This window comes from Pungitius pungitius, chromosome 16 (assembly GCF_949316345.1).
Source record: "Pungitius pungitius chromosome 16, fPunPun2.1, whole genome shotgun sequence".
Taxonomy (NCBI): domain Eukaryota; kingdom Metazoa; phylum Chordata; class Actinopteri; order Perciformes; family Gasterosteidae; genus Pungitius; species Pungitius pungitius.
In genome coordinates, this window is record NC_084915.1 from 14,295,398 (window position 1) to 14,311,447 (window position 16,050).

Genomic DNA, 16,050 nt, shown 5'->3' on the forward strand with positions numbered 1-16,050 from the left:
GAAGAGTGGGCGAAAGGGGGAGGGGGAAACTTTGGGGGTGCTAAGTGCAAACTAATTATATAAGAGCAGCAGGGGAAACGGGTGCTTTGTGCCCCCCGAGGCCCTGGCCATCTATCTGATTTAAGACACACAATGTGTCAGCGGCAAATCGAATCTGCAGGGAGCAATTGAAGGTTCTCTCTCTCTCTCTTTCTCTCTTCTTTCTCTCTCAATCTTTGTCACCCTCTCTGAATAAAAAGGAACATTCGTGAATTATTGATAACATGATTGAATTGGTCAGTGAAGTTGATTATCTATTCCCTACAGTCCTCCAATGATAAATCCAAGCTTAAACGCTGGTGGTGTTCGTCACCATTTTGATCTCCTTTTTGACGCATCGATGAAAATCAGTTTTTCATTTATTCAAGCAATCAATAGACAAAATGCTCTCTCAAATGGAACGCACGTGGTACGTGTTGCTGCCGTGGGTCCCTAATGAGCCGCTACCTTTACCTCCATTCCGACAGCATTGCATTAATAATCCTGCCTTTTAGGGGCGTGACTTCGGAAGGAGGCCTGGAGGTCGGGGCTGTCGACTCTTTGGAGTCAGTGCTGCTGGCGACTTTCATCGTAGAAGCGACGCCGGCGTCTCCCGTCTCAGTGTGTTTTGGTCAAACACCTCGCAGTGGCCACTGGTCATGAATAAACTTAAGAAAACATCAACAGAAAGGGATTCTGAGATGGGATAGGTTTGGTCTTTTGATACGCATGGTCCTATCATTTTAGAAGATAAATAATGATTGTGTATTATAAGTGTTGTGCCGTTGCCCTTCATTTAGCTCCCTGTGGTCTACACATTGTGGCCCAATTTCCTGTAAAGCTGCACATTCCAGTACGCTCCAGGGATTGTGACCTCATCTCGTCCCAAACCGTAACCCTCCCCATGACGAGAACAGTAGAAGTTGTGTCTCCCGCTTTTGCGCCGGCTCTCCGTTCTGTTCTGGACATGAAATGAGGAAAAGGGCCGGCTGTGCATCCTGTTAGCGATGTTGTCTCGGTTGACTCTCCTCACGGTGATCTGTTATTCTCTGCGATGTCCTGCCCACACACACACACACACACACACACACAGTCTTTTCTCAGTCTCTCTATATATATCTGAAGCTTGTGTAGAGTTGAGCCTCCTGCTGAACCTCTGCTGGCTGATGCTGCACGGCTGACATCAACAGCCCGCTCATGATATTTTTATCAGAAACACAAGAACACCCACTTGTTAAATAACCACATCCATACCCGTCCCATTAAACAGGAAATAAAATAATCCCACATCATATGGACCAAATCATGAAATGTGTTTCGTAGACATGTTTTATCAGTATTTAAATCCCCTGGTTATTGTCTGTTTTGACAACATAATCCGTTTGTCTCGCAATATCCACAACATCCTCTAATCATCACAACATGACCCCCCACCACCCCCCCCCCCCCCCTCCGAAAGGAAATAAAGCGATTGCTAGCCTTCAGGGCCCGGTCACTCCTAGTTATGAACGCTCATAAGCTGAAACTTGACTTGTAATGTCTGTCGTCTGACTTTGCAGAGTTTTCGTTCAAAAAGAGGCAACGCGTGTTCGCGCCTGCTGCAAAGAAGGGGGCCGAGCAGACTGCGGTAACTCGCTGAATTAAGCGTCCTCTGGTTCGCAGTGGAAACTATTGTTAATGGCGTGTCACCGGGGCTTCCTTCTGCTAATGAATCTTTACGAGCATCTGTGGCTGCGTATTGTGTTAAAAACACAAACGAGATGGACGGACAGAACGCGCTGCGATGTGAGCGGGGAGAGGGATAAACTAAGCCGCCACTCCGTGGGCGAGAGGAATTCAAAGTGTTCGGGTTTTGGATCATCAGCACAAAGTGCGTTTTCTAAATGATCTCGTGCACTCGCGTTGTCTCCCAAATGGCAACGACCATAATTGTCCTCGGACCTCACCTGACAGCCCCCGAAACTGTCCAAGTGGAGGGGGAGAGAGAGCCTGAAAAAAAGGGGGCCCACGTGATGGGAGCGACTGGCCCTCGAAGGAGACGCGGGGCTGAGGGCGCTGAGGGGGGGCGGGCGAACGAGGGGGGTTCAGCGGGAGAGAAAAAGAGAGAAGAAAAGAGGAAGCCATCACATGATGATTTCTGAAACAAGGGTAGCTTTATAACTCTGCTCCTCTCCCAGCAAAGAAAGGCCCCACTCACTGATTCAAAGAGCAAATTAACACACACACACACACAGGCTTTCTATTGGCGATACACACCGACAACACACACGCACGCCGTGCACGCTCGTCTCTGGGTAGGTGAGTTGGATAATCCCATGACTCGCCTGACTTCCTCCATACTTCCTTCCAGTCGTGACATTCGATTGGCTGACGGGCCGAGTACGCCGGGGGAAGGGAGGGGGGGGGGGCTATAATAATACGAGTATTACATAACTTTTGGCAGATAAGGGTGGGGAAGAGGAAGGAGGAACGGGGGGGGAAAAGAGTTGCAAGAGAGGACGGGGGCGAGGGCGTTGGTGAGAGGGACGGATGTGTTGGAGAGAGGAGAAGTGAAAGTAGGGGGAAGGCAGGAAGGGACAAGTACAGTAAGAAGTGCACAACACAGATTCTTGAGTCAGAGGACGGCTTTTCTTAACGTTCAGGTGGTTGTGATGCAATGGGGTGGCAGCGTGTTGCCACATAATTGTACTGCATTTAGTTAGTCAAAGTTCATTATACAACATTTCGTTTTGCAATTATTTTGAGAGAATAGCGTGGAGGCTGTGAATCACCTAATAATAAGATGGAACTCAATATTGAACTATGTGAAATCAAAGCTCTTCACACAAAAACACCGCTGTGTTGAGTGTTGCAAAACTAGTTTAGAAAAAACAATACATATTTTATTAATGTGTTTCTGACATCAATAGTGATATGTGATACGTCAATAAAAGCCAGTTAGAAACCACAGCGCTTACGTTGGTTTTCCCAAATGTCCACTATGATGTGTTTGGGCTTATTTAGTCAGTTCCCTATTCGGGTCAAGCCTCGGCTCTATGAATTTTCTCATATTCTGCTCCCACTTGTTGGCCCAAAAAAGCTTTTATCTCAATGGAAAAAAAACAACCTCTCGTCGGTTCCCGCTTTAGTCACTGGGATACGAGTCCCCAGTGAAACGGCAGCTCCTCCCAGTTCAGACTGCCTCCGGCCAACAGGCCCTCTGCTCGCCGTGCGCCGCCATTCACGCCGTTCCCCTCCCTCGCCATGCAAAGCCCTCCGGAGAGAAAATGTGCGACGCACCGGTTTCGTACGTGAAGCCAGCGGTTGCCGAGCTCATGTGATCCGTTTAAGAAAAAGTCAAACGTACAAACGGAGGCGCTGCCGGATTTGGACGTTGTTTGGGGAGAAACTTTAGAAATGGAGATAGAGAGGTTTGCGCTGCACTGTGTTCCAGCAGAATTACGTTGTTTGTTTTTTTTGGGCCTCCTGAAGTTTCTGCACGTTCTCTCAGTGTTGACACATACTGTGTCTTCCTGTGTTCACACACAGGAAGAGGTGTTCGTAGGTAGAAGTAAAATAGCCAGCGGAAGGATTAGTGTTGAGCCTCAGAGCTGAAGCACTATTCACCCCCATCAGAGTCGAGTCTTCTCCTTTTTACTTTACAGTGACACACACAACCTTTCAGCGCTTTTGGGCGCATTACATTGATTTATGTACATCCTGACCTTAAAACTTAACGGGTAAAACACAGCCACCGACGCATCATTAAAACAAAGTACTAAACACACAAATAAACTGTAGATCTCAAAAACTGCGGCGCAGTTTAAATGCCTGAACACGCTTCGCTTGGTTGGTTGGTGTCATGTGATCTCTCGCCTCACTGGCCGTCCTCCTTTTTTTTTTTTCCCTTCCCGGTGGCCCGAGCGTTCCCACGTGAGTCGTCACGGGACAGGCGCTTCCCCGTAATTAGCGCGCACGGCATCTTCGCTCCAATCCGGGCCGCGGCGGCTTCAGGTTGCCGAGTAATGCGAGAGCGCGCCACGGCGCCGTACGGCTCGTAAGGCGAGGTTCCAGCTCAGCGGTTTCTATAAATACTGCACTGCTGCCTTTAAAGCATCAGGTCTGCAGGGGGGCCGGTGTTGCAGATGCGGTCACTCACGCGGTTGGGTTAGGGTACGGATTCAGAATAAATGAAGTGAAGATGGTTGCAATGTGGTTGCTGTGGGAAAGCCTCTGATTGTTGTTAAAACCATATTAGTGAAGCAGTCCATCTTGTGTGGTGCCGTATGTGTGATGAGGCTTGATTTCAGGGTCAACTGTCGGTTCGCATTTTGTAAAAAAATGTTGCAAGATCTGGGTTTGATGAGTTTAATAATTATTGGATTATGCAGCCTGCCATCTCTATTTGTCTTAAATGCATAGATTTTTCTTTTCTTTCTGAAGTTCTCAGAGCAAAGTGTCTTATAATTATTGCAAAAGTAACATGTTTCTGTGGAACTAAATGTGTTTTGCTTCTACGCAAATCCACATACGGATAATACCTTTTCCATTTCTACTCTATTTTGAACCCTTCCTGTTTATTTCTGTCTAAAGGACTAGTAAATGCTTTAATTTTTTTAAATTGGCCCACTATTGAGTGAGAATGTTTGGCTGCAATGTAATTGCGCTCTGCAATTCTGCACCATCATCGTCCACTGTCCATTGTTAACAGGCGCAGTGTGTTATTACAACACCCTTAAGGACCTTTTGAGGAAATGAACGGTCTGTTTATTATTCTGTCATATGACTTGTTGCAAGGTAACACAGGTGGGAACTTGAGACATTAGGAGAGTGGAGGGCGTAATTATTGAAAAGATTTTATAAAACCCCTAAAAAAAGATTTCGGAGCGAGACTCCTCTGTTCTCGGGAACAGACAGAATAGATCAACTGAGAAGTCAAGGTGAACCAGTTCCTCCCATTCAAAATAACCACTTGTGCTCAATACAGCCCCTGTTAGTCACTCGTACACAAGGCCATGGCAGCGTTTAGGGTCAACGTTGAGAATACAGAAGCAAGCCTTAAAGATATTCACAAAACGGCGTGAGAGATGGGAAAAAAAGGGTAATCTGGCATCACTTTCTGGACCCCGCCACTATTTAGACCGATCCGATTGTTGCCACTGATGTTGGCTACTTCAGTGTTAAGCCAGGGCTAAACTTCTCAGCTTGGAAGTCCTCCAAGGCACACCACCTCTACTCCCACTTGGTTGCACTCCAAATTACATAAGTGTCGTCTTTCTTTCTGCTGACCACGTAGCTCTGGCCGCTGTGAATGTGGGTCACGCTTCTTTGGGAAGAAAAGGCGCGCATGGCTACGTGCCTTTGAGGCTCAACAAGTGCCATTTTACACGCTCTCCCCTCCCGCCCGGCGAGAAAAAAAAAACGTGCTCTGTAACTTCGCCCCCGACCCTGTGCCACAGGGCGCGGGGTACGAGCGTTCGCCATGCAGAATGACTACAGGCCAAAAAGGCAAAGTAATCATTAAGCTCCGCGAACCCGCCTGTAACGTGACGCTAATGTGCATTGCAGTTTGGAGAGTGCCGCCAAAACAAACAAGGGAGAAAAGAATTAAGCCCTTCTAACGCTGTTGAATTCCTGTTATGGATTACACGCTAGTTTGGAGCCTCGTTGGCCTTTTTCAAACACTCAGTGCTCACGCTAGCTCCCGCTAGCTCATGCTAGCTCATGCTAGCTCACGCTAGCTCTTTGCCGTTCATTGGTCTCAGTTTCTGGGAGTCTAATTTTAAACAGTTGAGAATAAGAGAAACGCGATGTGTGAGTGTAGTAGGCAAGATTAAAACAAGGCTCAAATGTGTCTTTGGGTGAGATTTAGAGCTCTGTTGCACAGGAGGCTTTATCGGGTTTGACTTATTTGCTTACAGATCAGAAAACATCAAATGTATCAGTTTCAAGTGAGAGAGCTTCAAATAAACACAACCTTCTTAGCCCTTTAAATCAACATTAATGGTTCTCAAAGCCTGTTTATTTGCCTGTTTGATTTTTTTAGGAACCATTAAACAAATGAACATGACTGTAGGTTAACTTTTAAGACTTTAGGAATTACCTCTGTCGTTCCTAATATTCCAGCCCTTGTCCAGATCGCCCTAAGAAGAAACAGCGATCAGGGAAACAGCTGCACATTGTCTAAACAATGAATCTGTTTTTAGTTGACATATTTCCCTTAGTCTACTGGATTAGTCTACAGGGTTTTCATGTTTCTTAGCAACACAGAACATGCCATCGAGGCTGCAGATAAACCAGCCCTTAGCAGCCTGCTTTGGGTTTCTAACAAACATCTTTGCAGCTCGCTCCTCGTTACGAATCATCTCTGCTTCTCTCTCCCTCTCCGTAACACTCTTCTTTCTCTCTCTCTGTGCGCATTTCAGCTCGTCGCCGAGAGCTGGGGAGACTGTCGGTTCTGCGGCGGCGGGCCAATCGAAGCCCGGTGGGCAGACGCACAAGATCTGTTTGGTGTGTTCAGACGAGGCCTCGGGATGCCACTACGGCGTCGTCACCTGCGGCAGCTGCAAGGTGTTCTTCAAGAGGGCCGTGGAAGGTCGGTCTCACGCGCACTTACCTACGCCTGCATTCACTCACTCGGTCACGTGCACGTGCCAAAAAAAAAAAAAATGTGATGAGCATTTGAATGACCGTTTTTTTCAGATTCATGTTGTTGTGTGTTCTATATTATGCAGCCACAAACTTGTGCACCTGATAGCAACGGTTAACACACGTCACCTTTGTACTTTTCTGTCCCACACGCTCATATTTTTTGAGTTTCATATATTCAACACTTGAAGCTGTTGAACAACAATGAAACGACATCGCTGCTTCTTTTGTTCCAGGCACCAGAATAATGTTAATATTTGGCTGTTTGACCTTAGTAGATCCACGTATGGTTTATTTCTGGGGCAATTAAGCCTTAGTCCTTACCTTATACTCCTCTTTTCTTGCCTTTTTGACTTTGACTTTGATCTGACAAACCGAAAGGAACATTTCAAAAGGAACAGGAAGGGAATTTTATGCATTTGTGCAATGCATTCCGTTTCCTATCTCTTCTCTTTCCGCTTCCCGTCGATCTGAACCTGTTTTTGCCCATGGATTATTGCATTAATAACTATTTAACAATACGACAACCTCTCCCGCTTCATCACTGACCAAACACTAAGTACTAAATGCACTTGAATGAATCTCCTTTTTATAAAATGCCTAGTGTTCAATTGGAAGTTTTATTTTGAAAAGAGCTAACTGCGGTACTACTGAGAAAGTTATATCTGTTATTTTTGTTTTTTCTCCCCCCCCATCCCCCTCCATTCTCCGATCGTTGTCTCTATGGTGAAGGATGGAGAGCAAGACAAAACACAGATGGTAAATAAATGCACTTTCAACATAAAGTAATAAGTATAAAAAAAATAATGCTTTCACCCTTGATTTTCCCATAACCCATTTCGCTGCATTTCTTCAGCACTGACATAGGAGCAATCTGCTCAGAGAGATGCATCAGCCTCCTCTGCCAACTATCTGTTAATGCATGCAAGTAATGACTTGGTAATTCAAGTCAGTGTAAATTGCCTGTGAGTGATTTTGTGCTGTTCAATTTCTGCTTGGAATGTTCCACCCCATGATCCTCTCAGGTGGGGACTACAGTAATTGCAATCACAAACTATTTCTACTTAAGCCTTTTATCTTTCACTTAACCCTCCTGAACCCTTAATGACATCTGATGTCAAAAACCACTTATCAACTTTTGGTTGTTTTGAAATGACAATTGTAGCTGATACTAACATAACACAATAGTCTTGTGAAATCAATATATCTCCAAAATTCACGGGGTATTTTTCAGAGAATCCTGTCAGTTTTTATGTGTTTCTGTATTTATTTAGAAAGTAGTGTGATGAAATAGAGGATAATTTAACAATTACAACCTTCCACACCCAACAAATCAAAGGTCCCAGCAGCGATGAATGGGCCTCCTCCCCCCTTCTGCACATCAGAGGTACTGCGAGGACACAATGTGCATTTTAGTGACCGCCTGACACAACAATTAAACAAATACACATATAGCCTCTGTTGAATTTGTCAAGGCACGCTGTAATGTACATTTGCTTTTAACCACCAATGGCGATAAAAAGGAAACCGGACAGGTTCAAAATGGCCTCCGCTCGCCGCGAGGGCGACGGAGGGATCGCCGCTGGCCCTCGGAGCCGACGCCAGCTGCAGCCCTGCACGCTGGCGTTGGCCACGAGCCAGCCAGAGGCCTCACCAACCAGTTCAGGCAGTTGCTGCCAGGCTCTCATTAAGCGAGCGGGACAGGATAAGGGAGCAAGGGTATCGGTGTGATTCAGCTGCCACTTTTGACACCGCAGATGGCTTTTTTTTTTTTTCCCCGCGGTATCGGGGACTGCTGTCTTGCTATCACACCGCCAGCCCTGCAGAATCATTTCCAGTCTATTTGAAATACGATCATTTGTGAGGTTAATTATTTCCGGGGTTTTATTATTACGTCTAGAGACATTTGTAAGAATTTATTTCTCTACTGCCAGCAGTATCGCAGGGTGCTGCTGCTCCGAAGCATCATTAAGCTGAGCTAATCATTTGCTTGATGTCCCAGATTCAGTGTTTGCTGGTGTTCAAGGTACATGCGTTTAGTCCGCTGTATTAGGCCCGGCATTCACTCACTTGTAAGCAAACAGGAGTCAGGCGAGTTGCAGACGTTCAGACGGCTGCTCTGACAGACAGCGCTGTGGGTCTGAACAGGTGTTGCTCTCACAAAAGAAGTGGGGACTTGAGAAGGGATTTTTCTCAGCAATACTGTACAGATACTGACATTGAATAGAACCCTAGTCCGTTAGCGTTAATGCAAAGGACGATGAGAGGCACCGACCTGGACCTTAATTGGAGGCCTTTCTTTTTGGAAATGATATGACATCACCAGTAAGTGTCAAATGCCCTTTAGTTCAAAAAGCTGCATCAAACAAGTTCTATTTCAAAGAGCAGTGGCACCTTTAATGGCCCCCAAAGGGCATTTCGTCAAGGCCGTGATCTTGGTTTCAGCTGGTGATTTTCTCAGTGTGTATTTACAGTAAATAAAGTGCAGCTGGAAAGTGGCATGGTAATCAAACATGCCTTGTATTGTCCACTATGAAGATCTCTGCGTCAATTTAGAAAATAACGGCCACTTCAGCAGTTGGCTTAGGACACATCGTACCCTTATTTGTTGGATCTCAATGTGATAGCTGTGGAGATCTGCTCGATTATCTGTAATGCTGTTCCATACAAATAATGAGTGGACCTTTCACCTTCAACTTCCCCATACCTGCAGCAAGTGACAAATAGAGGAAACTCTGTGATTTAGTCATCCAGTCATGCACGAGCGGCATTGTGTCTTTAATAAGAGGTGTTCTTGAACTCGCCATTTTTTTCCATTTAAGAAGGGGTCACGTATCTGCGTGTTGCACTATGACTGCGTTTTTTCCTTCAGATATAGTTCATGTAGAAGCAATGCACAGCGCCTCTCAATTGGGTTTATCAAAGAGTGAGAAATCACACTGTCGCCGTTTTGTTTCCTTTGCCCTTCAGCGCCCTGCAGAGCGTCTTCACTGCCTCCCAAGGCGTCCTGTCGGACCCACATCTAACCTTTTGGAATCCCAACAGTTTTTTTTTTTTCTTCTAAATTTCAGTTTTCGACTGTAAAGTCAGCCGCACTTGTGAACATTGTGGTTGGTGACTCATCCGGCTCATATGAGGTGGTTCTAGTTTGGCAGTTTCATTTCATGGAATTACGTTCAAAGTGAAACTTAGAAGGATGACCATTGCATACTTGCCATGATGTTACAGGACGTCCCGTAATGAACTAAAAACGTTCCATTTAGGATATGTCTTTCGTACGCAATCTGTGACATTCTTTTATTGGAGCTGCACACAGTCTTAGGAATATAAAATGTATTAAACAAAAAGTATTTCCTATTTCCTTCTGTTCTATTCATGTTTTCAAACAACTACAGGGCTCAGCTGTTTTATATAAATTATACATCCTTTAAATAAAAAGATATGTACATATACTGCTGCACTTAAACATATTCAAACACCATTAGAAATTAGCTGTTTTTAATGAACAACTCAAACAAGAACTCAACACAACGTATAGGTGCTTTCTCCTAATTGACCTGATGCAAACCTGGTGCGTGGCCGCACGCCGGGTTCTGATGGCGTTCCTGAGGAAATCCTATGTCCCCGCTTCCTCCAGACCAGAGGCCCGAAAAGCTCTAGAACCCAGAGTGCCAGAACGTCTGTGGGCTGTCAGTATAGTTTGGAGCGCTGCTGGGGCTGACTCATCCTGTGCTTATTGGGTCAGTGGTGGTGCTCCGCTTGGAGTTGGGCGATGGAGGCCGTCAGCGTTTAGCGCGCCTCTCGCTGTGGAAAGTGAAACCTCGCTTACCTGCTGCAGTGACTGGAGCGATGCTCAGGAAGCTGGTGGCAGCTCGCTCTTTCTGCCACGTCCACGTAGTGTAGCAGGCACGCCTTTAACCTTTATTCTAGATACTTCCAACGGTATCTCCAGTAACATTCAGCCCCCCCCCCCTTTTCTGTCTTAGTATCTATTTTTTGTAACATTTTAGGTCTTTTCATCACATTTGTCTCCAACAACCGAAATGGAGCGAATCGACAGCTTTATCCTTTATCTTCAATAATTATATATCTAAAACGTTACATGAAGTTACCTTAATCTCTTCCCTCGGGTCTAACACATATTGCTGCCTCCTTTCCAATGAAATGGATCAAATCCCAGTTTAATCCACACTTCATATTCCTGCATCCAAACCATGTACGGCAGCCTGCAGAGTTACCAAAGTGTGGTAATAATACATACAGGGCAGGCTAATCCTTCTTACCCTTTCTCCCCCTTCTCTTCTTGTCCCTCTCCTCTTTTACAGGTCAGCACAACTACCTGTGTGCAGGGAGAAACGACTGCATCATTGATAAGATCCGCAGGAAGAACTGCCCGGCCTGCCGCTTCAGGAAATGTCTTAAAGCCGGGATGAACTTGGAAGGTAAACGGTCCTCAAATCACTCCAGGCTTTACTAAGACACTTTGGATTTTGGGAGATATCTTCTTTAACACATCGTGTTGGCAGAGTCTAGTTGCAACAGGGATTTGATTTAAATGATGTAGATGTCATTGGTCTGCTGAAATAGGGGCGTGGCTTAGTAAGTAAAGAGCGATATAGAGCTGTAGAGGACCACACCCACACCTAATGAGGATTTTTAAATGAAGGCCCCCACTCCTCCTACTAGGGCTTTACTTTAATAGTTACTTCGATCCACAATCTAACAACCAGGTAAGAGTTGTATTTATCCTTTTATTTGATGGGTGGGGTTAGCTCAAACCCCTGGGAATGCAGTGTTGATCCTGTGTCTTTATTTCCCTGCTTCAGGACTAATAAAGGATTATCTTATCTTATATCTTCTTTACTGTCTACTTTATTCTAACCAGGTTCATTATTTACTAGATGGACACAATGCTGTACTGAGGAAGGCATGTGATTAGTATTTGTAAACTATAAACTAATGTTTACTGAGGTCATACATCCGGTGAGAAGTGGACTTGTGTACAGAGGAGTCGTCCCCTGATGGGCTTTGGAGGGAGTGTGAGTTTAAAGCAAGATAATGATATAACAGGCGTTAATTCAGTCATACATCTCATATCTTTTGTCTTATTGTGTTGACTGCAATTATAAGTTTGATTTCATGATTTTTCCTATACGTTAAAGATATTAAAATGGAAGAAACGGCCTCTGGTCCAGCACAATGCCAACATTGCCCTCTTAAGGAAAGCATTGAATATAAGAACAGATATTTCAGGATGCCAACGCTTCCTCTGGGATTGGATCTGCTGTCGGTGTTGAGTGAGATGACCTGTAAATAGTGTGTGTTTGTCAGATGGAGGTGAATGTAGCTCCGTAAAGGGAGAGCCAGAAGGACAGGGAGGGAGATTTGATGGACGTCAATGCATCAGCAGACAGACTCCCACCGGAAAGGCTCTTAGTTGCCATAGTAACGCCAGGAGAGGAAATTAAACAGAGGTAGAGAGGAGGAAAAAAAATGTTTTTTTTTGTAGCCTCTCCACCCCGTGCATGTTTTGCACATTTAGTGGGAGAAAATGTCAAAAATGATGCGCATGTTGGTCACAATGTAGACTTACTGTTGTGATAATGCAAAACCCCTTTCATTTGGTCAAAAATGAGGTTTCAGAGCCCAGACTATTCGACATGTTGTTGTTGTGTGCAGTAATCTGTGTGTTCATCTTGTGGACCTGCCTTGGTTGGTACATTAGCTGTATGTGTTTAAGGAAATATGGCCGCTTTAGTCTTCTGTCTACTTTCACTAATGTTCAGTGACGATTCTTGATCAATCCACATTTGATATTATTTTCTGACAGATAATAGACAGCAACTGCTATGCATATGTATATATATATATATATATATTATTTTCTAATGGACGAAACAGGACATGCTAGTTATATGCTAGTTTTTGTTGGGTGTTTTCTTGTTCTATACAGAGTCTGTTTGAGTCACACAGTATATACGTAATAATCATCTATTAACCTCTGACAAACAGTCAGCTGCTTTTGCCTATCCCCAAGTCGCATCTCTTTTATCTCCTTTTGAGGTATTTATTATCACTCACTTCTCGTTCAGTTAATCATCTTTTTCATCATTCTCCCCCCCCCCCCACAGCGAGGAAAAACAAGAAGCTGACCAAGATGAAAGTCCCCACCATGCCCGTCCCGGTCATCCCCCGGGCGATGCCTCAGCTGGTGCCCACCATGCTGTCGGTGCTCAAGGCCATCGAGCCTGAGGTCATCTACTCGGGCTACGACAGCACCCTGCCCGACACCGCCTCGCGGCTCATGACCACCCTCAACAGGCTGGGCGGGCAGCAGGTCATCTCAGCGGTCAAGTGGGCCAAGTCGCTGCCAGGTAACGACGAGGCGCCTCTGGTTTCGCGGTGGGGAGTGTTCCTGCCGCTTGGTGTTGAGACGTTTACTGTGTAGTGAAGTGGGCCGAGTCGCTTGGGGGAAAATGAAGGCGTCTGTCACTTTTTCCACGTGATTCCCCCGTAGGGGGGTGGAGCCAAAGAAGAACTCAGATTGAGCAGCCATCCAATGTGTATCATCTGTATTAACTTAATTTGTAGTTACGGATAGAAGGGGATTATTATATTGGCTTATTAAGGAAAAGGCAGTTTAGAAGTCTGTTTATTTGTATTTACCTCGGTCCCACCCACAAAACTTAAATCATTGTTATAAACGTAAAGCAAACTCCGTTTTGAGGTTTGAGTACTGCCCGGCTCCATTCCCACAGAAACCAAAATGGATTTTAACAGGTGTCTGACCATGAGAATAAGGCTCATGACCTGATAATCTCTCCAAGTATTTGCCAGGAGACGAACCCTGGTCACACATTAGATGTCTCCCTCTTTTTTTTGCTGTAATCTCTCTGTGTTTAACTATTTCACTTTTATGAGTTTTAATGAGCGATTACTTATGAATTGTGTTTCTGTATGTATTGGAAATCTACTCATTCGAGTCAATTAGCAGCTGCAATAGTACTCATGAAACAAAAAAACAAAATCATGCATCTTGCGTGTTTTAAACGAAAAATAAAAGCAGCATATTAATTATTGTAGAACAACAATGTTTAAAGACCCAACCCACTCCATCTGACTCTCCTAGGTTTCCGCAACCTGCACCTGGATGACCAGATGACTCTGCTGCAGTGCTCCTGGCTGTTCCTCATGTCCTTCAGTCTCGGCTGGAGGTCTTACGATCAGTGCAACGGCAGCATGCTCTGCTTCGCCCCGGATCTCGTCATCAACAAGTGCGTAAAGAGCGGTCACTTTCTCCAGCTCGGGGGATGGGGGGGGGGGGGGGGGGGGCGACGACGACTGCTGGGAAAGCACATTCCATCAATTACATAATGAACCTTAGGAGTAAATAACCTTCTGTGCTGCCTCGAAGCCGCAGAGAGGCATAATTGCAGTTTGTTAATTACAAAGCCACATTTCTGAAAGAAAAAAAAAATGACTAACAGCAGAAATTGATTGTGCTTTGAAATGTTGGCGCTTACCGCAGAGGGAACGGGACGAAGCAGAAGCTCAGCTCTGTTCTTCGAGCGCGCTTTCTATCTTTCGGAGGTCAGACTTTAAATACTCGGGGAGGCGAGAAATGATCCCATTTCATTAATGATCTTTGCTATTAATCATAGCTCTGCACATCTCCGTTATAGGTCAAAAGGTGAATGGGAACATTCAGCCTCATTCTAGTTGTAATGCAGACGTGACACAGTACCAGCATCACTTTGAGGAAGGTTAACATGTTTGTTTTGGGTTTTTTCGCATTAATTAAACACCGTATACATTTTGGAGTCACGCTTTTCCATTTAAATTTTCACACACCTTCATACACGTTCTCTTTGAAGATTTGAAAATATAAAAGCCATTTGAAAATTACCAAATAAACCCTGCTCTATGGTTGACAAAATACATAATTAGTTGAAATGTTTTTCTGTTTTAATTCCAATTGGGATTTTAATTATATACCTAAAAAATGCGAAATTCAGTCATATTTACATTTTCAATCCTGGCTTTTCATCAAATCGATAATTACCATGATATAGGTAAAAGTGCAAAATTGCAGTATGGTATTTGTATTTAAATGTTGCCCCATTGGCCGCATATATTAGCAGCAAATGTGACACCTTTAGTGAGGTTACATTTGAATCTTAATGTAATCTGTAGAATGCTTCCACGGGAAGAATCGCCCTCAAAGGACACATTGAATCAGAGCGGGCTATAAATAGATCAAAAGAACGTAGAGAGGTCATCGCCAGTAACGGTGAAAATGGAAAATGAACAGAGGGCTCAGAACCTGAGGCTGAGCATCAGAAAGTAAGGGTGAGGCCTGACATGTTTTGCCTTCTTCACACTGTGGCTCGTGGCGTTCATTCAGAATCGAACGAGCCGGACGTCTGATCTCTTTATTCCTTTCCATTCCTTCCCCCCCCCCCCCCCCTCCCGACTACACCCACTCAACGCCCCCCCCCCCCCCCCCCCCCCACCCCTCTCTGCCCTTTCTCTCCGCCTCTCCTCCTTTCAGGGAGCGCATGAAGCTGCCCTTCATGACCGAACAGTGTGAGCAGATGCTCACCATCTGCAACGAGTTCGTCAGGCTGCAGGTGTCCTACGACGAGTACCTGTGCATGAAGGTCCTGCTGCTGCTGAGCACAGGTAAAGGAGACACGCCCCCCCCCCACCCCCCACCCCCCCTCCGTGCCTCGTTGATCAAATGCTGCAAAGCAGAACCTGAAAGTCTATTAGACCAAAAGAGGACATAACACGTATTTATTATACAGGGTAATTATCTTATTCCGTTTCTGTCAATAAAGGGCTTTGTGTAGCAACCTTATGCTCCACCCAGTTCTCTAAGCTTCCCTAAAAACAGTGAAAGTACGGTCTGTTCATCTACTGTTACAGTTAAAAAGATTTTTGAGTGAGCCACAGCTACTTCGTCTCCGCAGACATTTCTTATCCCCACTAACAGCGAGCTGCCTCGTCTTGTAACTACATTTTTTGCTTCAGTTTCAGAAATCTATCAAATGCTCCATCGAAGGTACTTAAGAGAGTTGAATATTCATCTTTCCGCCCCTCGTGTCAGTGGATAAGATGCAACTTGTTTTTTTTTTCTTTGCTCTGTGCAAGAGGCCAGCAGTCCTCATTGGTAAAATATTAGTTATTAAATCAGCTTATTTCAAAACCACCCTTAGAATATCCAGTAAGACTGTACACAGCACGATAAACAGATTTCCAAATCAAACTTCTCCCCCCATTATGTAGAAAAAAAAAAAAGTAGCGGCAAAGGGTGCACTTTGGAAGCGACGGGCTCGTTACGCAGAGGAAATGACATTTCCAGTTGTTCCCCCCCCCCCCCCCCGAGGAACGGAAACACTAACA

At 45.0% G+C, this 16,050-nt stretch overlaps 1 protein-coding gene across 1 annotated transcript in view; it reads left to right on the forward strand.

Annotated features, from left to right (window-relative positions):
- LOC119215708 (glucocorticoid receptor-like) overlaps positions 1-15,434 on the forward strand; it is a 33,410-nt gene extending 17,976 nt beyond the window's left edge. The window contains exons 3-8 of the mRNA XM_062558207.1: positions 6,423-6,592; positions 7,378-7,404; positions 10,971-11,087; positions 12,777-13,019; positions 13,775-13,919; positions 15,197-15,434. Coding sequence (XP_062414191.1) covers positions 6,423-6,592; positions 7,378-7,404; positions 10,971-11,087; positions 12,777-13,019; positions 13,775-13,919; positions 15,197-15,434 — 940 coding nt within the window. The remainder of the gene's footprint in view (positions 1-6,422; positions 6,593-7,377; positions 7,405-10,970; positions 11,088-12,776; positions 13,020-13,774; positions 13,920-15,196) is intronic.
- The last annotated feature ends 616 nt before the right edge of the window (positions 15,435-16,050 follow it).